This window comes from Nomascus leucogenys, chromosome 22a, assembly GCF_006542625.1.
Source record: "Nomascus leucogenys isolate Asia chromosome 22a, Asia_NLE_v1, whole genome shotgun sequence".
Taxonomy (NCBI): Eukaryota; Metazoa; Chordata; class Mammalia; order Primates; family Hylobatidae; genus Nomascus; species Nomascus leucogenys.
This window is the reverse complement of record NC_044402.1, coordinates 28,448,184-28,472,051: the sequence shown is the minus strand read 5'-3', so window position 1 is coordinate 28,472,051 and position 23,868 is coordinate 28,448,184. Positions and strand designations below refer to the sequence as shown.

At 52.9% G+C, this 23,868-nt stretch overlaps 2 protein-coding genes across 5 annotated transcripts in view; one reads left to right on the top strand and one right to left on the bottom strand.

Moving 5' to 3' along the window:
* Positions 1-23,868, top strand: part of TMEM63C (transmembrane protein 63C) — a 150,936-nt gene that overhangs the window by 4,106 nt on the left and 122,962 nt on the right. The window lies entirely within an intron of this gene.
* On the bottom strand, positions 10,486-23,483 carry ZDHHC22 (zinc finger DHHC-type containing 22). Of its 4 annotated transcripts, XM_030804049.1 has the most exons (4): positions 20,808-21,406; positions 19,158-19,346; positions 18,409-18,948; positions 10,486-13,151 (listed from the first exon to the last, which is right to left on the bottom strand). In XM_030804049.1, exons 3-4 carry the CDS (start codon positions 18,932-18,934, stop codon positions 12,886-12,888), a joined length of 792 nt encoding a protein of 263 aa, XP_030659909.1. In that variant the 5' UTR covers positions 18,935-18,948; positions 19,158-19,346; positions 20,808-21,406; the 3' UTR covers positions 10,486-12,885. The 4 variants fall into 4 exon arrangements, with proteins under 4 accessions (XP_030659909.1, XP_030659911.1, XP_030659908.1 ...); XM_030804051.1 differs by lacking the exons at positions 19,158-19,346; positions 20,808-21,406 and adding an exon at positions 21,414-23,483; XM_030804048.1 differs by lacking the exon at positions 19,158-19,346.

Below are 23,868 nucleotides of genomic sequence, written 5' to 3'. Positions count from 1 at the left end.
AGCAAGAAGGGCCCATAGAGTATGAAGTTAACCCAGGGAGTGGGCGGAAGCTGTTAGAAAATGGAGAACGAAAACCGAAAGTGGGATCCTGCAGCCAGCCCGCGTGAGGGCCCTGGCAGGTGGAGTGATTATTATCCTTCCAGCAAGGCAGTCAGAGTGGCTGGAGAGCATGAGAGTAAAAATAGCTGCCTTTACATTTCCTACAGACTCACTAGATCCCAAGAATTGCAGTGGCCTTGGAAGCATGTTCGTTCATCCTGGTAAATGTCTTTATAACAGCAGAGAGCAAAGGCCTCCATTCTCTGGGGACAGCCCACAAAGCCCCTGCCCGCTGGGTGGACAGATGGGAGTGCTTGGCATGGGGCCTGCTTCATTTGAGGGTGAGAGTGAAAAACCAGAAGCCCTGAAAAATCAAGACCTGCCACCACTTGTAGACGGTAAACCATAATAATCATGTCTCTACAGAGAGCTGGGTTGAAATTATCATCTCCACTCAACCCTTGCACAAGTGAATACATTGCCCAGTCGGGGGAAGAGAAGAAGCCTGAAGAAGTTACACACAAATGGAACACCACACCCTCAACGAGTCCTGCATTGTCCTCAAAAACGACAGAAAAACTTGGCCCCAGAGGCCTGGTGGTCCTGCTGGTTAACATTTCATTCTGATTCCCCTCTGGGCTCCACCAAGGTTTCCGGGCCTCTCCTCTCGTCACTGGGCTGCTCAGGAAATGCAAATGAGTTTCACTTCAGCAAAACACAGAGAAGGGGCAGTGAACTGGGCTGCTCAGGAAATGCAAATGAGTTTCACTTCAGCAAAACACAGAGAAGGGGCAGTGAACCGTCACAACAGCCCCGGGTATCCCGCAGCCGACAACACAGTGACAGGCGTGGTTTAGACTGTGTGTTTTCAATAATGGTCCCCTGGGCTCTCGCAGGCTGACAGGGTGAACTTTAAGGTGAAAGCGTTTTATTTTTTGAGAGGATATCCAAGTTGATGCTTGTCTTGGCAAGGTGTATTTAGAAGTATCATGCTTTCCAGCCTGTGCTGATTTTATTCTTGAAGCATTTTATAAACATCAGTTGTGCCATGAAGCTCCTAGCTAGTAAATTAGTAACACTGCTGATTGTACTAGTCAGGTTGGGCAGCAGTGACAATGTCACTTCTGCTCAGCCCATGGCCAAGACTGGCTCCTGGCCCCACCAGTTGCATGGAGATCAGGACAGGTGGGACAGCATGCACTGAATGATTTAAAAAAAAAAAAAAAGTCAACGTTGCAGAGATATTTAATTCAAGGGAAAAAAAGGTTCTTGGACCCACAGGATCAGAGGTGAACAGGCACCAGACAACACAAGGCCACAGGTCAGCCCTGGGGTAGGTCCCACTTTGGGGACCTTTAAAAATCCTCAAAAACATGGTCCTTGTCACTCGGATTTTCACACCTTTCCTCCTAAAATTGTATTCTCAAAACCTGGTCATTTCTCCTTCTTCTGAAAGTTTTAATGATTCCTGCAGCTTACCTGACCAAAGCATTGTCATTGTTATTTCAAGGAAACACATTTTCAACACATTTATGTCCCAGCTGCTGACTGAGCTGTGGATATAAAATGGTGGCTGAAACAGACCTGGTCCATCCTTCTAGTCTTGTGGGAGGTAGCAATGACAATCAGTTAGTCAATTGCCCCTTTGACAGTTTTGGTCTCTGTAGGTCTTAAACATCCAAAGCTGGGTGCGTTAGCCTAGATAAGGTGATATGTCCTACTCATTTCAAAGATAATGCTTTAATAAACTTTGGAGTTAGCACCCTTTGATTAGGGCAAGAGTCCTTAATATGAAACTATAAGTCCACCCCAACACACCCAAGCACACTAGGAGGGAGTTATCAGCAGCGGATTATCCTGTTGAGCCACCCACCTTCAGACTTCTGAGCTCACCCACAACAACAGCACCTGCATCTGCTTTCCCCAGCTGCCGCCAGCATAAGCATTCACATGGCCCCTTGCTTGACTTACCCTAGTCCTGGCTCTGGCTGCACCAAATACTTGTTGAGGCACGGGGTCTATAGAAAGATACATGTGTTCCCTGGCCTTGGAGCCCAGGCATCTGAGCCAGGAGTCATGACCCACAGGAAAAGTAGTGACACAAGGCTGTGCCTGGTGCCCAAGGAAAATCACAGACCAGAGCTGCAGGAGCTCCCTGAGACCTTGAGAGGAACTCACGATGATTGAGATCTAAGTAGTGATTGAGATCTCAGCCTTGGCATAGGGTAGAGCTTCGATAAGCCGTCCGTTCCTGGTCAGTCATCCGCAAACAGCCCTTTCATTTGAGATGAAGAACATAACTTTCAGAGATTATTTCAGTTACATAGAGACAACATAGGAGAGATTTATTTTAGAGATTATGTCAGTTACATAGAGACAACATAGGAGAGCAGTAATGTGACCAGAGGGGTTTCAAGGGAGTTCACCTGATACAGGTATAGAGAGGAAGGGGAATAGCGTTTTAGCCAAAGGAAAGAGCAGGAGTGGAGACATCTTGGTGAGATGGAAATATGGCTTTAGATCTTAATCTGGTCTTTGTGTGATCCTAGTAAGTTATATAACCTCTCTGCACCTTGTTTCTTCATTTGTTAAGTTACTGTCAACTCTGAAAGATTGTTGTGCCTTAATGTACAGTATATAGTACAGTGGCCTCACGTGGTGGGTGCTCAGTAAACAATAATAAGATTGCTACTCCAAGTGAATTGTGCCATTCCAAGAACAAGGACTGGACTCTCTGAGCTGGCTTCAGTCCAAGGCCAGCCTTCCACTTTGTACATACAGGCAGTGGCCAGCAAAACAACCCAGCTCCCTGCCTACCTCTGGCACCCTGCTGCACCCAAACAGAGCCCCTCCTTTGCACACACCCTGCAGAATACCTGCCAAGCATGCTCTCCAGCTCTCCCCAGCCTGTCCCAGGCCTCACCCTCATTTAGAGTTATACAGCTGGTGGGTGGGGAGCTATGGAGGAATCAGCCCTACCCTAGCCAGATCCAGCCTCCTAGCTGGCCCAGCCTCCTAGCTGGTGACTCAGCCTCCAGGCTCCTGCACAATCTGTCCTCCACACCTGCATCAGGTGAACTTCCTCAAACCTCCTCTGCTCACTTACTGCCTTGCTCGGACACCTCCCCTATAGCGGTTCTAGCCTTGACTGTGTAGCAGAATCCTCTAGGGAGCTTTGAACATGCCTAGGCCACATTCCAGACCTGTCAGACTCTGGGGAAAAGACCTGCCTTCCCCCACCCCTGTGGATATTCTCTAAAGCTCCTCAGGGGATTACAGATAGGCAGACAAAGCTGGGAATACTTGCAGTGGCTCCCTTGTGGGGGATTGGACTTGGGGCTGGGGTGAGGAGGCGTGGGGACCAGTTCCACACAGCGAAGTAACTGTCATCTGCAGTATCGCCAACACCTGGGAGCCTGTGAGAAATGCAGTCACAGGCCCTGCTGATTGGGAATCTACATTTTACCAAAGTCCCCAGTGATTCCCTGCACTGTCAAGTTTCATTAACACTGGCACCAGCTTTTACTAATTGCTCACGGTGCTCCAAGTACACAGCCAGGTGTTTTACACACACACCATCTCATTTAATGCTCACACCCCTCAGCTATGAGCACCCCCTTTGACAAACAAGGAAAAATCTGCCTTTCCTTCAACAAATCCTTCCTGAGCACCCACGTGCGAGGCTCTGTGCTAGAGACTGAGAATGAAAAACAGGCGCTCCCCTGCTGGGGAAGGGCTCAGAAGCCAATGGGATGTGGATTTCAATGTCCTCCCAGCTGTGTGTTCCTGGGCGACTTCCTCAGCCTCTCTGAGCTCGTTTCCTCTTCCTCTTCCGCCGAACAGGGCTAACAATCACACCGCACAGGGCTTGGTGCCTTCCCTAAGCTAAGTACTCACCAGGCCTGGCTCTAGCGCGAGCTCAGGAATGGTCGCTATTGTGACAAATAGAAAACCCGCCAGGAGACAGAGAGGAGGTGGGTCCCCGGGCCGCGGTGGCACCTGAGGGCTAAGAACCTCCCAGGAGGGGCTGGGCTCGGAGCGCGCCCTCGGAGACGCGGTGATGGGCGGGCCCGGGCCGTGGACAAGACTGCAGTGTCATGCACTACCTGCCGCCCATTCATCAGGCCGGTTCTTCTCACCTTACGCTTAGATGAGTTTCGAGTAAGACCACTGCTGGCATCACGAGTCTGGGCCCATAATCTCGCCCTTTCCGGCTAGGCGAGGCAGGCCCAGGTTGGCTGCGGCCCGCGGTCCCCGCTCAGCCAACACTGGCAGCCAAGCGCTGGGCGCGCGCGCCGGGAGAGTGGAGCGCGGAGGCCCGACGGCGCCCCCTGCCGGCGGGCCCGAGCCACGGCCGCGGGCTCCGGCGGGTGCCGGGGAGGCCACGAGCCACGGCGTCGCAGCCCGAGCCCGGACAGACGCCCCACGCTGCGCGGCCTTCATCCCACGGCCGGGGTGATGGAAAGACGGTCCCGACGCGCGCAGGGGTCTGAGGAATCGGCTTCGGGATTTTGTGGTCCGCAGCCTGCACCAGTGCTTCCTGTAATTTAATTTTCTCTCCCGAAAGCGTTGCTAATTATATCCTTTCTCCGGCGAGCCGTCGCCCCCCGCCCCTGCTAGTCTGTTTATTAATTACCCGGCACGTGCGAGGGAATTTTTGGCCTCGGCGGCCGGCGCGTCAGGTGGAGGGGCCGAGCTGCCCCTTAGCTGCGCCTCCTGGCTTCCTTCCCAAGGACAGCAATCCTTGAGGTCTTTGAGCAAACCCAAGAACCGTCCTTCTCCTGCTGCTGGTGACCTCTGCTGCTCGGGGCATCCAATTCTTGTCACTTCCCCTCCCCTGTCTTTCCAGCTGTTCAGTCGTATTCCCCCTTCCCACCACCATCTCCCCGCACAGCACGCTGGGTGGACGGTTTGCGGAATGGGGCCCAGGGGCTTGTGGAAGGTCACGCAGCCCATCCAGGGCACAGTCGGGACTAAAACTGAGCCCTCTTGAAGCCTGGCTTTCAGGAGTCACAAACTCAAAGTCTTCAGGGGCCAGATAGCCAAGGGCAGAGTGTGGGGTGGCTCTGGGTTGGGCAATGGTCGGGGGAGTCTGTGGCAAAGTAAAAGGCACTTGCCCCTTTGGGGGTCGTTAAAACCATTTTCCCTCATTGAGGGCCAATTGTGTGCAATCCTCGCCAAGTCTAAGAGCGAGTCCAGTGTTCACGGAGGGCAGTGACCCGCCCAGGGTCACGCAGGGACTCAGAACCACTGGATACTCCGGGTTCACAGTGTGATCTTTCCAGGATGCCACTTACTGACTGAGGACTTGGGAGCAGTCCTGCTCAGTCCTGCACCCCCAGCCACCTCAGTCCTTGCCCCTCTGGCCTGCCCTGCCCAGGGTCACCACACCCCGCAGGGCCTCCTTACCCACAGTGTACCTCACACCTTGGGCACCACTCTCCCCTCCCCTCTACCTAAAATCACCCCTTCAGACAGCTTCTGGCCACCTCGCAGCTGTCAATCAGAAAAAGAAGGCAGCCTCATTTCAAGGTATTTGGTGGCAAATACCTCCCAGAATTTGAAACAAAGGGCCTGGGGAGCCAAAATACTATTTTGAAGGACATATTCATGGTAGGGGAATTTCAGGCCAGCCAGAAAGGGGTATTTGGGGACAGGAAGGCTGGGGAGGAGCCCACACACAGGACTGCCTCTTTGGAAGGCCTCAGCGCCAGCTCCGTTCCTCTCTGAGTTCCAGGTCAGCCCTCTGGTCCCCTCCTACACAGCTTTTTGGCCTTCCATGGGGAGACCCTCACATGCAACCCCACTTCAGTAGCTGTCTGTTGCCCCCTCTGGAGGCTTATCTTTTTCCTCTGTCATAGACAGGCTTTGCAGGTGTTTTTCTCCTCAGACCCTACTTTCATTTTAGAGTCTTTGGTGGCTCCGTGTCTTGGTCTGCAAGGATGAGGGTAGAAGTGTGCTGGGCTGTGCTTGGCCCTCTGCCAGAGTCTGGTTCTGTCCTGCAGGTACCCCAACACCACCTGGAAGGACCGCCATCTAGAAAAAGCTTGGGCTTTTTCCCTGACTAGGTATCATCCTCGAGCCTCAGCCCCGACTGTCCTCAGACCTCCACCGATGCTCTGCCCTGGAAGAAGTAGTTTCATCCAGGGCAATCTGCCCATAATCCTTAGCTGGGAAAGACCTAGGGACCCCCATTTCCCCGGCAAAGTCATCACAAGCAGTTGACTGTTAGCTCTGCAAGGCACAAGCTGAGCCTACTTCCTTTCTCTGTATCCACCCATGCCTATTACATAGTAGGTGCTCAGTAAACATGTAGAATGAACAGATCAATGAATGAATGAGTAGAAACTTGGCTCCTTGTTAATTTTCAGCGGGGAATGTATTGTGTGCCTATAATATTCCACAATGGAAAGGCAGTCTAGTGCTGGGTTAAATAGACCTTGGGGCAGGCAGCCTGGGTTTGAATCCTGGCTCTGCCACTTACTAGCTTCAGGCTTTGGGCAAATTACACAACTTCTCTGTACCTTTATTTATTTTACCTGGAACATCAGGGTTATAACAAAACATACCTTGTAGGATTGCTTTGAGGAATACGTGAGTTAATACAGATAAAGTGTGTATAGGACAAGCACCTGGCATGTAGGGAAGGCTCGGCAAATCTTGGTCATTGTCACCAGTAGTAGAATGACTGTATCAACAATGTTAGTGTCCTACACCATGCTAGGGACAGGGGGATTCCACCATCTCCATTTCTGCTTTCCAAGGGCATGCAGTAGTTAGAAGAAAAAACCTACAGGAGAGAGTGAATAAGAGTGACAGAGAGCTGCCAACAGTAGTGGGAATTTGGGATAGGTTTCTAGGGGGCTGGACCAGTTGAAGAAAGGTCCTATGGAGAGGTGTGATGTGGAGGAGGGGCTGGGAGGGGCCTAGGCTAGAGGGGCCTAGGCTAAAGGAGGAGGCATGCTGGGGCCACCAGGTTACAGGGTGTGGGGAGATGCCCACCGGGGTGCAGAGGTCCATGCAGGGAGCTGCCTTGCCAGTCCAGATGGGGCACTGTACATAACAAAAGGTCACTGCTTACATCTCAGGGTTCCAGCCTTTCCAGTTCTATTGTAGCTCCTGGAAGCCATCTTGCTAGGAATGGTGTCCTTCCAATGCCATTTGCTGAGGCTGTGCAGGAAGGCAAGAGTGTTGGGGAACTCCCAGAGACCCCTCTTTGGGCCCAGAGAAGACTAGGAATCTCTGATGTTCCCAGGTGAGCTCTAGCATCTTTGGGATGGTTCTCTGGAAAATGAACTTAACCCTCTACCTTTGATCGCCAACCTGGAGACTTGTGGATCCTTTAGAAAAACTAGACATCAGTTCATGCTTGACTCATCCAAACGGGACACCATGAGCTGGTGTGAGTTAGGGTTTTCTAAGAAGTGATCAGAGGAACGAGGCAGGGTCCGTCGGGAGCGTGGCCTGAGGACAAACCTGCAGTTGTGGCTGCAGGTGTGTGCTCACATCCCACCATTCCTAAATGCGGACTTGCAATTCCCAGAAATCACCTGGTATCTCTGCCTCTGCACAGTCCCTCCTACCTCCACTCCCACCCACAGCCCTGCTTTTCTGCCTGGCCCCCTCCTATTCATCCTGCATGACCCAGATGTTGCCTCTTCTAGGAAGCCTTCAGGTCCTCCCTGGTCAAGTAAGTGCTCTCCTCCAGGCTTCTGTAGCACCCTGTCCTCCCATCAGCACTTTCATGCCACTGAATCACAACCATCTGCAATTTGTTCTCTTCCTAGCGAGCTCCCTGAGATCAGGTACTGGGTCTCTTTCATCGTTGCATTCCTGGTTCTTGGCATCATGCCTGGCATAGAGTCAGCATCGATGAATGTTTTTGAAGAATGAATGGAGGAGCTGGGCCAGTACCGTGAATAGAGAGGGGAATGAGAGCAGAAGCAGAGGCCAACACCAGGAGCAACCGAGCTACTCCCGCCCCCACCAGCAGGCTCACTGTGGCTGCTGAGCAGGCCCAAGGTTCTGCCTCATCTTTAACGTGTCTCAGATAAGTTAGGAGAAATGCCTCCTCTCTCCCTGCCCATCCTTCTTTTTCTTCCTGGCAGGAGGGGCTGCTTCCCAAGCATCCCCGAGGGCACGCTGAGAGGCAGGGCAGGAGGGAGATGAGGGGGAATCTCATGAGCAATGAGGCCAGTTGGAGGACACTGGGTACAGACAGGAGCCACAGTATTTGGAGGACCAAATGCATGGACAGTAACAAGGACAGTCATCTTCCTAAGGAGAAAGACTGGCTAACAGATGGTCCCTGGGACCTAAGGACTGACTTGTTACAGTGGAGGGGGACCTGGGTTGAAGTCTCCTCAAGTTTGTCGTCTTTCCAAAACTCCTTGGGTTCCTGGAGCTTAGAGTGAGGCAGTTCCTGCCTTGCCTAATCTGACACTAGGGCATGGGTCAAAGCAGAGTGTACCCACTTTCTGGATGGAAAGGTTGAGGCACTGGGGAGCCAAGCATCTCACTCCAGCACATGGGCCTGAGGACCCATGATCTCTATTGGCACTGACAGATGATTGTACCCCTGCTGTGGGAGTCAGAGAGCTGTGCTGTAAAGAATGACTGGCAGATGTCCCTGAACCCCTTCCTCCATGGACGCAGAGTGGTTAGTTAAGAATGACACTGTCAACTGCCATCTGATGGGCCAATGACAGAGGCTAGTGCATGAGATGGCCCTGAACCCTAGTGTCACAATCTTTTCCACCCCAATCCTCCTAACAATCACCCCATTTTCACCTTCAGGGCAATCTTGGGCCCCCTCCCTAGCATCCCTCTACTCATGCTCCATGTCTGTGAAGTGCCTCTGATATCTTTCCCCTCTTTACCATCCCACAACCACTATCCCGACCCGGACCCTGGTTACATCTCACTGAGATATAGCACATGCCTCTTACGAGGTCCCTCAACCTCCAGTTTCTCCCACTTCCAGTCTATCCTCCAAGGCTGTGCTTTCTGAAATCTACCTCTGATCATGCTGCTCACTTGCTCAGAACCTTCAGTGGTTCCCTATTGCCGGTCAAATGCCCTCCAAGTCCCTTAGCTTGGCATTCAGAGCTCTCTCTGCTTGGGTCCCTACTCTCAGCCTTAACCTCCTCTGCCTCTTCGTGATATCCCTTATACCCCAAGGCCCAGGCCTGTTCTCTGTCCCTGGAAAGCCCTCCCTGTCCCTCTTTGCCTGCTGAAATCTCATCCATCCTTGCAGGCCCCGTATCATGGAAAGGCCCCAGACCTAGCAGCAGAATGTGCTCTCTCCCTCCTCTGAGCATTCCCAGAAACCTCTGCCAGGATGGGAACTCCTCGAAGAGAGAGTGGTCTCATCTGTTTTCTAGCCCCACAATGTGCAAAGTGCAGTCCTGGGTCCAGCACGGGAATAAGAGATGTGGAGTAAGCATGTGAGCGCTAAATCTGCATCATTCAGGCAATATTCATTGAGCACCTACTGTGTGCCTACCCCTGCTACGCATCAAGGATGTGACAGTGACCAAGGCAAGTGTGGTGCCTGCCCTGTGGAGTGTAGGCAGCCCATGCTCTAGAATGTGCTGAGGATTCGCCACAGCCGCATTCACCCAGCTCCTGCAGCAAAGCTGGTCACCTGTTGGTGTGTTTTCAGGGAACATACACCATCATGACACTGGGCTAGGCTGAGGGTTCTGCAACAGCTCTTTGCAGTTGTATCCTTCCTCAGTCCAGGCCTTGTGTCTTTAGGATGAATCAGAGGCCTTGCTCATTCATCTGCTCAGGGCCCACTCCCTGAAGGGCTCAACACCCTCCCAACTGTCCCCAGGGCTGGGAAGCCTGAGACCTCCAGATGTTGCAGGGCCTGAGAGGGCAGGAGGCCTGACTGATCCCTAGGAGCAGTTGGCTCTGTCTGTGGAGGAGCAGCAGAGGGACTCTCTTCACTCTTTTCCTCACCTGTCTTCTGATATGGGGAGGGGAGGGAGAGGAGGAGAAAGAGTGGAAGGAGAAGGAGGAAAAGGAAAGTTCCTAGGTAAGATATTCCATCCCTGGTCCCTGTAGGTCCATGGACCCCAGCACTGAAACCTCTGGTTACCAACCAGAGGTGATACATATTTAGCACCACACAGCCCAGCCCTGACAAATCACAATGGACTGTGACTGAGGGCTGCAGCAGGGCTGGGGGGCCCCATGCATGTGCCGGGCATTATCACTTTAGTTGCTGGATTGTGGAGTGAATCAAGGGTCTCCAGGGAGAAGCAGGGGCAGAAGGGGTAGGATACTCAGAGAATCTGAGCCATGGTTGTTTACCAACTTTCTTAGTTGTAAGAATTTCTTAGTGTTTTCAATACTTATTTTAAATATTTGAATAGCTAGTATGGCTGCATCAGTACAGTCCAGCCCTGCTACCCACAGTGCCCATACAATCATATCAAGTCCAATTTAAAACCATATATTTTATTGATGTTCTTCAAGGACAATACAGGGCCATGTGTACAAATGCTACTCAAGTCTCACGTCTGGCAACCTCCCCACCGTCATCCCCCATTGACCAGTCTGCAAGCAGCCAACATCCCTGTTGCCCTTCCCCAGGATGTCAGGCCTCACCGTGCTGAGCCTTCAGGAGGCTGGAAATGGCAGGGCTGGCTTCTAAGCTTAAGCTCTGGGGTCAGGAAAGAGTCAAGGCCAAAATTGCCCAGACCTTCCCCTCCTCCCTCTCCCTCCCATTGCTTAAGTATGGCCAGAACTGGGGGGTGAAGATGCCCCCAGTTACTCCTCCATTGAGGCAGCCTAGGCTTCCCCCCTTCAGCCATCTCTATCACATTCTTTCTTTCCAAATGACCTGCCCCACCAACCACCAAGGTGGCAGAGTGACCATTTTTCAGGGGGTGTGAATCAGTGCAGACGGCAGTGACGAGGTGCCCCTGATGGAGTGAATCTTGTCATCCTGTTCACCACTGCATTGCCAGTGCCTGGAAGAGGCTGGGAACGTAGTTGGCACTCAATAAATATACGTAGGATGGATGAATGAACGAATGAGTATGGGAGGGAGAAACATGAGCAGGTGGAGCCAATACTACATTAGCTCTCTAGGGGGCATGAAGGCAGAACCACAGTAAAGTCCTCCCAATCTCTGCTTAAGAACCCAGGCTGTTGTGCAGCTATCAGCAGGTCGCTGTGGTCGGCGGTTGGACATTGCAGGGCATGGATTCAGCACTGCTGCCTGCATGGATGTCATATTGGCTTTGGGACCCAGTCAGGAGGGGGCACTTGTGTTGTCCCTACTCCCTTATATGCCCCTGGGGTCTGGTCCTCTGGGTTTCAGAAAACACACAGCAGTGCCTCCACCAGAGTCAGCCAGATGCACAGGGATGGTCTGGGAATTGCACCCTTATATTCTGGTCATCTCCACTCCTCAGCCTTAACTCACCTCTGCCCCCCACACCCTGCCACCAACAATGACACTGTTCCATCTCCCTGTCCTCAAATGCCAGTCCCCTCAACCACCCAGGTAGCCCTGTCTCTGCAGAGACTCTCTTCAGTGGCAGGGTTGGGTCCTGATTTTCAGACCCCTCCCATGCCCACACACCCCTCTAGGAAAGCAAATATCTCACAGGCATCTCCGTGGATCTTGCCTCTGGGTCCAGCAATCACAATCAGGTCACCAGACCTTGGGGTTGGAATGAATGTGTAAGCTCACCTAGAATGACCCTGTACAGAAATCCCTTCCACAGTATGCCTGGCAGACGACTGCCTAGACTCTGCTGAAATACCTCCAGTGATGGGGCACTCACTACCTTCACAGGCAGCCATTCAAACATTGAACAGTTTCAGCTGCTGGAATGCCCTTTGTATAGGGCATAAATGAACCCAATTGTCCCTCTCACTTCTCCCTTCCCCCTAGGCATTATTCCTGTATGTTTCTAACAACACTTCTCACCACCACCCATCTCTCTCTCTCTCTCTCTCTCTCACACACACACACACACACACACATACACTTCCATATGGTTACACAGTTGAATGCCCCCTTCATTTATCAGTAATCATCTTTCCCTGTCCCTTCTTCCTTGCCTTCCCATCATCTGGCAAAGACCTGGGGGCTGGAGATCAAGTAGAAAGGCTGGAAGAGTTCCAGGGAGAGGAAGCATCCAGCCACGTCCTGGACTGGGCTTGGCCGGCCAGTTGGGGCAGGGTGGACAGGGAATAACATTTGGAAAAAGCAGGCCATTGATTGCTGTCTCCCAGAGGAAGGGTCTTGAAACAGGTGGGGGGCTGAGGGAGCAGCAAGCTACTGAGTTCTTTTTCCTACAGAGGGGATGCCGACACACACCCATTCTTTCCCAACTCCCCTAGCAGTTGGCAGAGCTGACTTGGCTGCCTCTTACACATGGTGATTTTAAACATTTGCCAGCCTCTAGGTCCCAGGGAGTCTCATACCAGCAGCAAGAATCCACTCCCCTCTCCCAACATGGAGGCTGAGAGGAAGGGCTCTAGCAGACAGCAGTGATGAATGAGACATAGTGGAGAATGGATGAGCCAGGAAGAGGGGGAAAGCAGGGATCCCAAGGGGACGGAAGGAAAGCAGAGGCAGCCTAACGGCTAGCAGCCACCTGGCTGGCTCGTGAGGAGCCTAGAAATGCCTGGGGGGACATTTTTCCTCCTTGTCACGATCCACCAGCCCATGCTGTTCTCATGGGTGGAAGGCGAGGGGAAGATGCTAGGACTTTACTAGCACAAGGTTGTAGTGAGTCATGGGTGGAGACAAGGCTGCCATGGTTTTATGCTCATGAGGAGTCAAGACAGAGACAGAGAGATAAATGACGGGAGTGTCTACTACTTATCCTGCTGCTTGGAGCTCTCACTTCCGACATTGAACATGGGGACCAGCAGGCCCAGCAGCCACCTCTTTCCGAAGACCTCTTGTAAGTTCTTGCGCCAGGGCCGGGCCCTCACTGCCACCCCCTTCCGCACCTGGTGGCGGGTCTGCCCGCGGAGGATCAACAGCAGCTGGTGGCAGCAGAAGCCGGCGCAGGCCAGGCCGATGGCGAACCAGAGGTAGAGCATGAGGATGACGAACATTTCAGAACCCAGGACAGCTCCTGCAGAGCAGGGGGAGGGGAAACACCAGAGCCGCTTTACACCCAGGCCACCTGCAGAACTGCGATCTAGGCAGGCTTTCCACCGGGAGGGAGGGAGATTAATGACATTGACGCTACATTTTGTAGCAACCTCAGCGCTGCAGCTGCAGTGAGGGAGAGGAAGGAAGAACCAGCTGCCCTAAATTTTTCTTGGTGTGGATGGCACCTGAGGCAAGAGGGGAAGACTGGAGACCTGGAGAAGAAGAGAGCTAAGTTTGATGAGCTTAGCAAGGAGAGCCCTCAGCTCCTGGGGCAGCACCTGGCTGCTGATAACATTTATGTAGAGTAGGAGATGCCTGTCTCTCTCTGCTTTCTCCTTTTGGGCTGGAAGCAGGGTGAAGGAGGAGAGAGCAGTGAGCTGGGGACCCTAAAGAGGGAGCAGGTGCCTGGGCAGCTGTCTAGACCACAGCACCTTCTCCCTACTGTTCTGGGAACGCTGGTTGAGAGGACTCAGGAAAATGACAGCATGATGGAGAGCCGGGAAGAATAAGTAACGAGCTTAGTCTCAAGAGCAGCCCAGAGCACCAACGTAGAGAATTATTCAGTCATTAATGTTAACAAGAGGACAGTGTGGCCAGCACAGCATTCCACCAGAGCTGGTTCTGTCAATCAAAGCTTGCTAGAAGAGGCCCCCAAGGTCATCAGCTCTGTGTCGTGGGGCAGGATCTCTCCAGAATCCCTCTAAACCAAGCACGTCCTATTACTGGTTTGAAATAACCACTGAGTAAGAGCTCCCACACTCTTCCTCAGAGTTTGGGTGGCTGGTCCATGCTAGGTTTGAATCTCCCAGCTGTGTGGACTGTCACAAGTGTCCCAACCTCTCAGTTGCAGCTCGTTCATCTGTACAATGGGTATAATAATACTAACGATTTCATACAGCTGCATGATTCAAGAAAATGAGGTACAGAGTGGTCAGCATCCCGGTTCACACTCAGAGCAGCGCTCCCAGCAGAGGGTCATTTTACAGAGCAGGAGACTACATCCAAAATGAGTTCCACTCCTGAAACTATCAAGCTTTCTCCTTCTCCTTTTCAGGGCTTAGAGTCCTGGCTGGGCTGCAACTTTGGCAGCTGTGGAAAAGACACTTACCTTGACCTACCCAGCAGCCAGGGCCCCGGAGTTAATTCAAAAGTATTCCTTAGCCTTTGGCTCCCTGTAGGGCAACCCTATCACCTCCTCTGATGGGGTGGGGGCACCTCCTCTAAGGACTCCACCTTACAACCTATTCTGCCCCTGAAAATCTCAACCATATTTCGCCCTTTCCCTAGCCTTCTCTTGCCCCAGCCCACCTCTTCGCAAGTCTCTCCAGCCTCCAATTTCCAAAGCCCTGTCAACTGGGCTTTCAACACTTGTCCAGTATGAGCAATGGTGGACTCAGCAGCCAGGGAGGATGTGGATCTGATTCAGATTCTCTCATTAGCAGCCTCCTCTTGTCCTCATCCCTAGGAGCTTGGATAGATGTTTTTTGTTTGTTTGTTTGTTTTTGTTTTGTTTTGTTTTCTTACAAAGCTGGGGACAGATAGGCCCAGCTGCCATTTAGAGCAGCCCCTCCACTGGCACAGGGGCAGCAGTGGGACAGGGCTTACATTGGGCTGTGCCATTCCCTGACCCACTTCTTCCACGTCGGCACAGATTAGCTTGGGCAGCCATGTGCAGGATGGAGGATCCCAGGTCCATGGTGCCCTTTGGCGTGAGGAATGCTGACAGGTAAAGATGGCCCTCAAGCTGGGATGTGAGAACATCAGAGCTGTCAAGCTTGGGCCTGCCTTGCAACACTGCCCCAGGAACAAGCCTGGGTGGATGGAAGCCATTTCCCACAGGGTTTTTTCCTGGCACTAAATCAAGGCATGAGAAAAAGACCTTGCAGCCCTTTCTTGGCCCCATGCAGCAGCTACAAAAGGCTATTCTGGGGACCTGCTTTCTCTAAAAGTGTTTGAAGTTACCTAGCCTGGCTGCTTCAGCTCCTCTTAACTATTTAATAATAGTTCTGCTTCTTTTTAAAAATCACAGAATTTTCCTAATGGGCCTAAAAGGACACATCAATCAATCTCCCCTGCCCCTTCCTCCCAACAAGCATCTATAACACCTTTGACAAATAATCACCCAGCATACTTTTTAATACATCCAAGGACAAGTACATCCTCCCTCCCAAAGTGGCTCATTCGAGAAGCAGCTTCAGAGAGGCAGCCCCCAAGAGGCAGTATAGTGTGGTGGAAAGAGTATGAGCTTTGGAGGCTAGAAGCCCCAACTCCAAATCTTGGTTTGGAATCATACCAGCTGTGTGGTGTTGGTGCTGAGTCTTTGGTTTCTGAGCCTTAAAAATGGATATGATAATATGGACTAGTCATGAGGAATGGGTGAAATGTGACATGCATAGTGAGTGGTACATAATAGGTGCTCAATAAACATTAGTCCGCTTTCCCTCTTACTGGACTTTCTAGTAGCACCCATCATGCTGGTGTACTTACCCAAATGCCAAGATACAGGTCAGATGGTGGCATCTCCATTTCCCAGATAAGAATAAGGTTCAGAGAGGTGACACAGCAACCTGTACTGGTCCCACAAAGCCAAAAGAAAGGGCAACTTCTGAAACCTAACTAGCTAGCCGCCTCCCTCTCTGGATCAGCTGAGGGCCTGTGGTTGGCCGCCACCTTCACACTAGAAGACCCCTCCCACTTTTAGCTCTCAAGGCCCAAACTCACAGCCATCCATGCTGTGGTGACAGATCTGACTCAGATCTGTACCAGAGTTGGAGACAGCTCAATTTCTTTCTTTCTTTTTTTTCTTGAGACAGGGTCTTGCTCTGTAGCCCAGGCTGGATAGAGTGCAGTGGCATGATCATAGCTCACTGCAGCCTCAAACTCTTGGGCTTGAGCAGTTCTCTCACCTCAGCCTCCTGAGTAGCTGGGACAACAGGCACACGCCACTATGCCTGGCTAGTATATTTATTTATTTTTTATTTTTGTAGCAACAGAGTCTCACCGTCTTGCCCAGGCTGATCTCGAACTCAATTTCTATTAAACAACCCATGCTTCTTACTCTTTCCTGTCCACCTGTCCTCCTGAGCAGATGAGAGAGGGTGCTACCAACTGTTCGGATTGAGGGTTGGGGAACAAGAGGAATGGAAAGGGAAAGCCGAACAGGTGGGCTGTATGTCATGGGAGGGAAAGAAGGAAGGTTGTCAAGAGGAAAGATGAAAGGTCACAAAGGATGAGATAGGAGAGTTGGAGATAAGAAGTCTTGGTCACCTATTTCCAGTGGATATGGTGAGGAAGTGAAAGTCACTGGAACTCATCCTTATGCTAGCACAGGAGTCTGGGCCCCAAGGTGGGCACTCACTGGCTCTGTTCTCCCATCGGATCAAACCTAGCACATATGGACAGGCCTCAAGCCCAGATTTATCTCAAATCAAACCATTTCAAGGTCTTCCTTCTGGAACCATCCATTTTTACGGTTGGCGAAACTACTTGGAAAAGAAAGTATAACCAGGCTTGTTGGCTCTCCTCATCCCTCCACCTGCCTGTGCTCACACTCCACCCACTAGCCCACCCACCCGCCCTCCCCCATCCTGGTTATTTTGGTCCCAGCAGCCTCCTGTGCCAGTGCTGGGATCCAGAAGGCCTGAAAGCTGTGAGTTCTGGACCCAGCTCAGCCACCAGCCCTGAAGGCAGCCCCCGTAGCTGGGTCCCCCCTGTATCTCTGTGTTCCCACTGCCAAATGGCATGATAGTTCTATGCCTGGGAAGAGCTGGGCTGTAGCCACCACAAAGACTGAAATGATGGCTTCCCCCAGAGTAGAGCAGAATTTTTATGAATGTTCAGCCCAGGCACCTGAAAACAATCTTGCGCTTTCAGAGGAAGTAGCTGCCCCCTGTCTTTCTTTGCTCCTAGAAGGCCAACAGGTGAGGAAGCATGCTCTACTCCCTGAGCCACTGCAGAAGAGCTGTGGATTAAGGACCTGAGAGGCAGACCAGAGACTGCCACTCAGTAGTAGAAAGATACTGGGCAAGCCACTTAATCCCATCTGAGTCTTGGTTTCATCATCTGAGAAATGGAGATAACAATGCTATACATGCACGCTCAAGCACGTAGACACTACCAATTGTGGAAGCTAAGCCATTCAGAGTCAAAGGCCAGGATAAGGAGGAAGTGGAAGGAAACACAGTAGGAGCCAGTCTCAAGGCCGAATAAAGTGGTAAGAACTGCCACCAGGAGCTGAGTCCTTCTAGGGCCAGGTATCAGGTAGTGGTCCTTGGTGCATACTAAAGTGCAGTCCTCAGCCAGGCGCAGTGGTTCACACCTGTAATCCCAGCACTTTGGGAGGCTGAGGTGTGCGGATCACTTGAGGTCAAGAGTTCAAGACCTGCCTGGCCAACATGGTAAAACACCGTCTTTACTAAAAATACAAAAATTAGCATGGCGTGGTGGCACGCACCTGTAATCCCAGCTACTCAGGAGGTTGAGGCAAGAGAATCACTTGAACCTGGGAGGTAGAGGTTGCAGTAAGCAGAGATTGCTTTCACCACTGCACTCCAGCCTGGTCGTGGAGTGAGACTCTGTCTAAAAAAAAAAAATAAAAAAAAAAATGCCTGCCTCACCCACCCAAGTTCCCTCTGCTCTGAGCCATCAGCAGGCTGGAGAACAGGCTGGTGAGGTCAAACATAATAGGCAGGAGGACAGGGCTTAGCCTCCTGCTGGGTTGAGCTGGCAACAGGTTCAATATTACCTCAGTTGGTTGGTGAGACCTCTGGAGAGCAGAGTCCTTGGGTGACATGTAAGCAGGACTGGGGTCCAGGCAGAGGAATGTCATAGCACGGTTGTACCTCATGGGGCTACATGGAGGAATGGCCAGCACCTAGCCCTGCCTGGCACACAGCAGGTGTATTACCCGGATGCCACAACTCTGTGAGCATATGGACAGCATGATGGATGAGGATGATGGGGGTAAGGAGGGATGTTGCCAATAAAATACAGCATGTCCGCTTAATTTGTATTTCAGATAGCCAATAGCAAATTTTCTCAGTGCATCTCATACAATATCTGGGACATAATTACACTAAAAAATTATGAGTTGTTTATCTGAAATTTTAATTTAGCGGGACGGCCTGTATTTTTATTTGCTAAATCTGGCAACTTTTGGGGTTAGGGTTTGGGGCCCAGCAACTTTGGTGTGGGAGGTCTTTGTGTAGAGCCCAACCTGCCCGCCAAGGCCCACTCACCGGAGAAGAACTGGCTGATGGAGGTGGGCAGGAGCGTGAGGAAGGCCAAGGGGTGGGCGAAGGAGATGGAAAGGACAGCGGAGATGTAGGCCACGCCGGCCACCATGGAGTAGAGGCAGGCCAGGGAGGTGTAGAGACAGAACAGGACGAAGTTGCGCATGTTCCTGCTGCCGATGCAGTTGCCGGTGAAGAAACAGTGATGGTCGTGCCTCAGGGTGACTCTGGCGCACACTCGGCAGAAGTGGGTGCTAGGTGAGGGGCATGGAGTCTTCCTGGCCGAGGCCCCCTGGCAGGCCCCCAGGTCGTCTGGGGAGTTCTGGATGACAAGGACGTAATTGCCCAGGGCGTTGGCCGAGAGGAATAGGAAGAGCGCCCCGTGGAGCAAGGCGGGCGAGAAAAGCCGGGCGGCCGCGGGGTCCTCGCGCATGCTGGGCAGGAAGAGGAAGAGCTGCAGCACGAAGGTCACCAGGGAGATGCACAAGAAGTAGGCGGGGGCCACCACGTTGAGCAGCCGCAGGGCCAGCATCCTCGATTACATTCCTGCGGGGCCCAGGGTGAGAAGAGGACTGACTGACTGAGGCGTCCAGGGGGCGCCCTCGCGCGCTCCTCCGTGCCGCGCGTCTGGGGCACTGCACGCGACTCCACGCCCCCAACCCCCTGTCCCGCGGATTTCCCCTCCCCAGTTCCCTAACCCCGAATCAGGCAGGCCAGGGACCCGAGCCCGCAGCGGCCTCGGGTCTAGGCCCTACCTGGGGGTGAGTGTTGCCTGGGGTTTTGAGCGAGCTCGGTGCCTTGGCGCGGCAGAGTCTGGCACAGGAGGGAGGGAGTCGTTTGCAGTCTATAGGAGTTGTGAGGGTGGGGGGCGCCGGGGGATAGGACTCCTCCCCTCTGTGGCTGTGGAAACAAGCCCAGGTTTGGGATTTCTGGTTCAGACCTCCCTAGGAGGAGAAAGGGAAGGATTTGGGGTTGGGGAGGAGAAAGGGAAGGATTTGGAATCAGCGGCATTTGACCTGCTGGAAATCCTGCTTCACACTCCCTTTTCTCGGTCCCTGCGCCTCCACCCACACACATCTTGGGCAGCACTCAGGGACCTCACCGGTTACCCAAGGCTCTTTGGAGGTATGTGTGCGTGCGGGACCACGATGTGTGTGTGTGTCCTTGTCTGTGACTCTGTACGTGTAATCTGTGTGCGCTTGAGTATCTGTATTTGTGTATGTATATATCCGCGTGTACAGACACGCAGCCTCTGCTACCTAGCTTAAAAAAATCAATTAAAACAATCGATACACTCACACTCGCTCCCGGGCACCGTGTGAGGTGGGGGCGCAGCCAGAATACCTGTGTCAGCGGGTCCTGGCCAGCACATCTCTCCAACGCTGGCTGCCCAGGCTATTTCTTTGCAAAGAGCGTTTTCATTTGAGGCGAAATTAAAATCCCCCCTTCGCGCCCGCCTCCCGCCCTCCTGCTGAGAGAAACCCAAACAACCCTCATGGCGCCGAAATCCTTTCCATGCCGACAAGCCCGCCCTGGGCGCACGAGTGGATGCTTGGCCAGCCTTTCCTGGGATCGACCCCGCCGCCGTGCTCAGCCCTCACCGCGTCCCCATCCCACCCCACGCCTCACAGCCGGGGTTCCTGGCCAGCTCGGAAGCCACCGAGAAATAGGATTCCGTGCGCCCGAGAGAACTTTTCCAGGGGCTAAGGAATCGGCCAGCTGGAGGCGCGAGAAAAGTTCTGGGAAGGCGGTTGCACCTAGGATGGGTGGATGCCACGGGGCCTCTCTTCAGGCTGTGCCGTCAGCACGGGTCGACTGGTCACCTTGGAATCCCCTTTGCAGGTCCCAGCGCCCCCCGGGAACCCGCAGCCTCCGCGGAGAGCGTGGGCCTCTCCCTGCCGCTGGGGCGCAGCGCAGTGCACGCCTGAGGGTGGTCGCCGGGGGCTGGGCACCGCCCCCAGTCCTGCGCCGCCGGGGTTCTGCGGCGGTGCCCACCCCAGAGAGCCCTCGGCCTGGGGCTCCGGCGAAGCAAGTGCCTTCCCCGCGCCGGTCGCCAGGGGGGCGCGGGAGCAGCCAGATGCGCCGCAGCGCTGGGAAGGCGGCGAAGGACAGGGACTAGGGGAGTGAGGGGCGCTCGACAGGCAGCCTCAGCCCTGGCCCTGCGCGGGAGAAGGGACAGCAGAGACCGCCCATGGGGCCCCGGGGCGTAGGGAGCCGTCCGTTCAGCCCTGGCGCCCGCCTCGCCCGCGGCAGAGGGCGGCACAGCCGGAGCCTTGGAAAGACCGGCAGCGCCGGCGGCCGCTGGCTTCTCGGCCACTGCCTCCCGGACGCACGGGAAGCCGCCCCCCGCGCCGCCGCCGCCGCCGCACTGCCGCCGCTGCAGAGGGGTGAGGAAATCAACTCACCGAGCTCTGGTCGCCGACAAGAGGAGCCCCGGACGCCGGCTCTCGCCCTGCCCGAGGCTGCAAAGTTGTGGGCTCGGCCCGGCTGGCTCGCAGCCTGCGCTTCGCTTCGGGAACTGGGCAGGTAGCGGGGATGTGGGGAGGAGGGAGCGGGCAGCTGCTGGCTTCCCACTTGGGCGCCAGCGAGTAGGGGCCAGGAAGCGGCGGGGATGGCAGCTGGGCACCCCCCAGCCCCGCCACCCCTCCCTCCGCTCCTGGGGGCGGTGCTCTGGCCGCCAGTCTCAGCATCGTGGACTTGCCCCCTCCTCCCCTCTCGATTCCCCTTGAGCGGGCTGGGGCGCCCTGCCTGGTTTCAGCTGCCCGTTCCAGCTGGGAGATTGGGATTCAGCCCTGATGTGGATTCTCCAGCCATCATCCTGCCCTTCCCTCTGGGCTATGTCCCACGACCTTCCCTGCTCTCCACTCGGACTGAAGGAACCCTGGGGGTTTGAGAGGTCAGCTTGCCAGGGCAACACCCATGAAGATCAGCGTCATCTCCTCAGAAGGGCTGTGTACAGAGGGTTGGGAGTTGGGACTCTGGAGCCTGTCTACCTGGGTTTGAATATTCACCATTCACTACTGTGAGATCTCAGATTCCAGTTTCTTCGTCTGTAAATTCCAGTGTGCTCTTAGATTCCAGTTTCCTCATCTGTAAAATAGAGATGTGAGGGTTAAGTGACAATCTATGTAAAACCCTTAAACAGGGCCTGCCCAGGGCAAGCATTGCTTGATTAGATCATAATTAGAGACACTACTTATCGGGCCCCTACTAGGTAGCAGGCACTGTGCTAAGCCTTTAGCATAAGACGCTTCCTTAATCCTCTCAGCCTGATCTGTGAAGCTGGCTGAGCCCCATTCTGGGGATGAGGAGGTTGAAGCTCAGAGAAGCTAAGTCGCATGTCTAAGGTCACACAGCCATTAAGTGACAGAGCCTGGACTTGAACCTGGTTCTAGCATTAATGCTTCTGCGCTCAGCCTCTACACAACCCAGCATCACCCTGGGACCCACAGGCAGCTCTGATTTGGGAGAAGGAAAGACAATGGGAGTTTATCCAGACACAGAGCTTGAACTTGGAGCTTCTTCTTCGAGCCCCACCCCCATCTTCTTATTTCTATTTCCTTTCCCTTCCAGGGCTCCGCTATTCTAAGGTGGGCACTGTCATGCGCCAAGAGGGTAGTGACACCAGTATGTTTCAAATAGTGGGGGGTAGGGGGAGCAGAGCCTTAAAAGCATCAAACACTGCAGGAATATTGGTGCCATCACCATCCTCAATGTCCTGGGTGTCAGGGCTCACCTACCTGCCCTGTTCCTCTCCTCTGGGCGATGGCATACTTAATAAATAAATAATTATTTATTGCTTTCTCAACTGGCTGATTAAAACAAGAGCAATCCCTTGAAATAAGGGCCATATGCTGATCAGCTCAGCCTGTATTCTTGAATAACCAAACACTGTTTCCTCTGTAATTTATCAGCATACATCAAAATAAAAAAGAGGCCAGGAAATCTTTTCACGTTCTAAAAGGATCTGACATGTAAGTGAAGGAACAGTATATGCCACATGGTGGCCGTGAGCAGCTGGTAGCCCTGTGAGTTCCAGTGGCCACAGGGCAGACACGGGGAGGCACACATGGCCCTTTTCCCTTCAGAGCAGCTTTGTCTCATAATCGTGGCCGTCTGGGCCCCTTTTCACAAGCTCTGTCTGCCTCTCACATGGGCTTGGTAGGGAGGGAGCCTGGCTGGGGTGCTTGGGTTTGGGTATACTGACTGAAGATCTCCATTCCCCAAATACCTTGTGAGTCGGGTGGTATTTCTAATTTTATTTTGCATATGGGTGTGAGGTGGGAAGGTGTGTGTCTGAATTTGTGTGTATGAGGAAAGGGAAAGAGAGAAAGAAGCTAAGCGAACGTGGGAAGATGTTAGTGGGGGAAGGGAGTATTCAGTCAGGAAAAGGAGATCTGGTCGTGGAAACACAAATGGACAAGGATGATTATTTATTTAGAAATATCGTTTATCAACAGAGGACATTAAAGCTTCAGATCTAAAGCTAGTGGTTCCTCAGCTCCCCTTAAGGAATAGAGTGAAGGGAAGCACGGCAAATGTCATTTTGTTTTTCTAAAACATATGCTTATCCCTGACAAAATCAGTAGGGAGGCAAAATCAATATGAAAACTTCACTTGGATTCTGGCCCTATGAGAGTCAAGCAGACTAAGAATGAGCATTTTATTGCCATTTACCAGCTGTGTGACCATGAGCAAGTCATTTAACCTCTCTGCTCTCAGTATGCTCATCCGTATAATGGGAATAAGAATGCTGCTGTTACTTTGTGGTGATGATGATCAAATGGGATCATGTAATTTAAGTACCTGAGCATCTCCCACATCCTCTTTAGGGCTCCTCTTTTCATCTACAGGACTCTCTTCTCTTTCCAACTAAAATGAGAGCTGCTTGCCTATGTTGGAAATGTTCTGGGGTTTCTTCCATATTTCCTAATAGGATGATTTGCCCAGAGTGGACACTGAGTGAAAGTCTCTCGATCGATGAATTGCTACTGGTCTGTCTCTGAAAGGAAGAGCTATATTCCGAGGTCTTTGAAATGTCTGGTGAGGGCCAGACGCAGTGGCTCACACCTGTAATCCCAGCACTTTGGGAGGCTGAGGCAGGCAGATCACCTGAGGTCAGGAGTTCGAGACCATCCTGGCCAACATGGGGAAACCCCGTCCCTACTAAAAATATAAAAATTAGCCAGGCGTGGTGGCCGGTGCCTGTAATCTCAGCTACTCAAGAGGCTGAGACAGGAGAATCGCTTGAACCCAGGAGGCAGAGGTTGCTGTGAGCCAAGACCATGCCATTGCACTCCAGCCTGGGTGACAGATCAAGACTCTGTCTCAAAAAGAAATATCTGGTGAGGGCACATTTGCCATTGATCTTGCAACCTGCCACCACCCACCCTGACTCTAATCTTGTCCTCCATAAACAGTGACAGAAATAATTTATAAACCACACTCTCCATTGTTCTTGTTGTA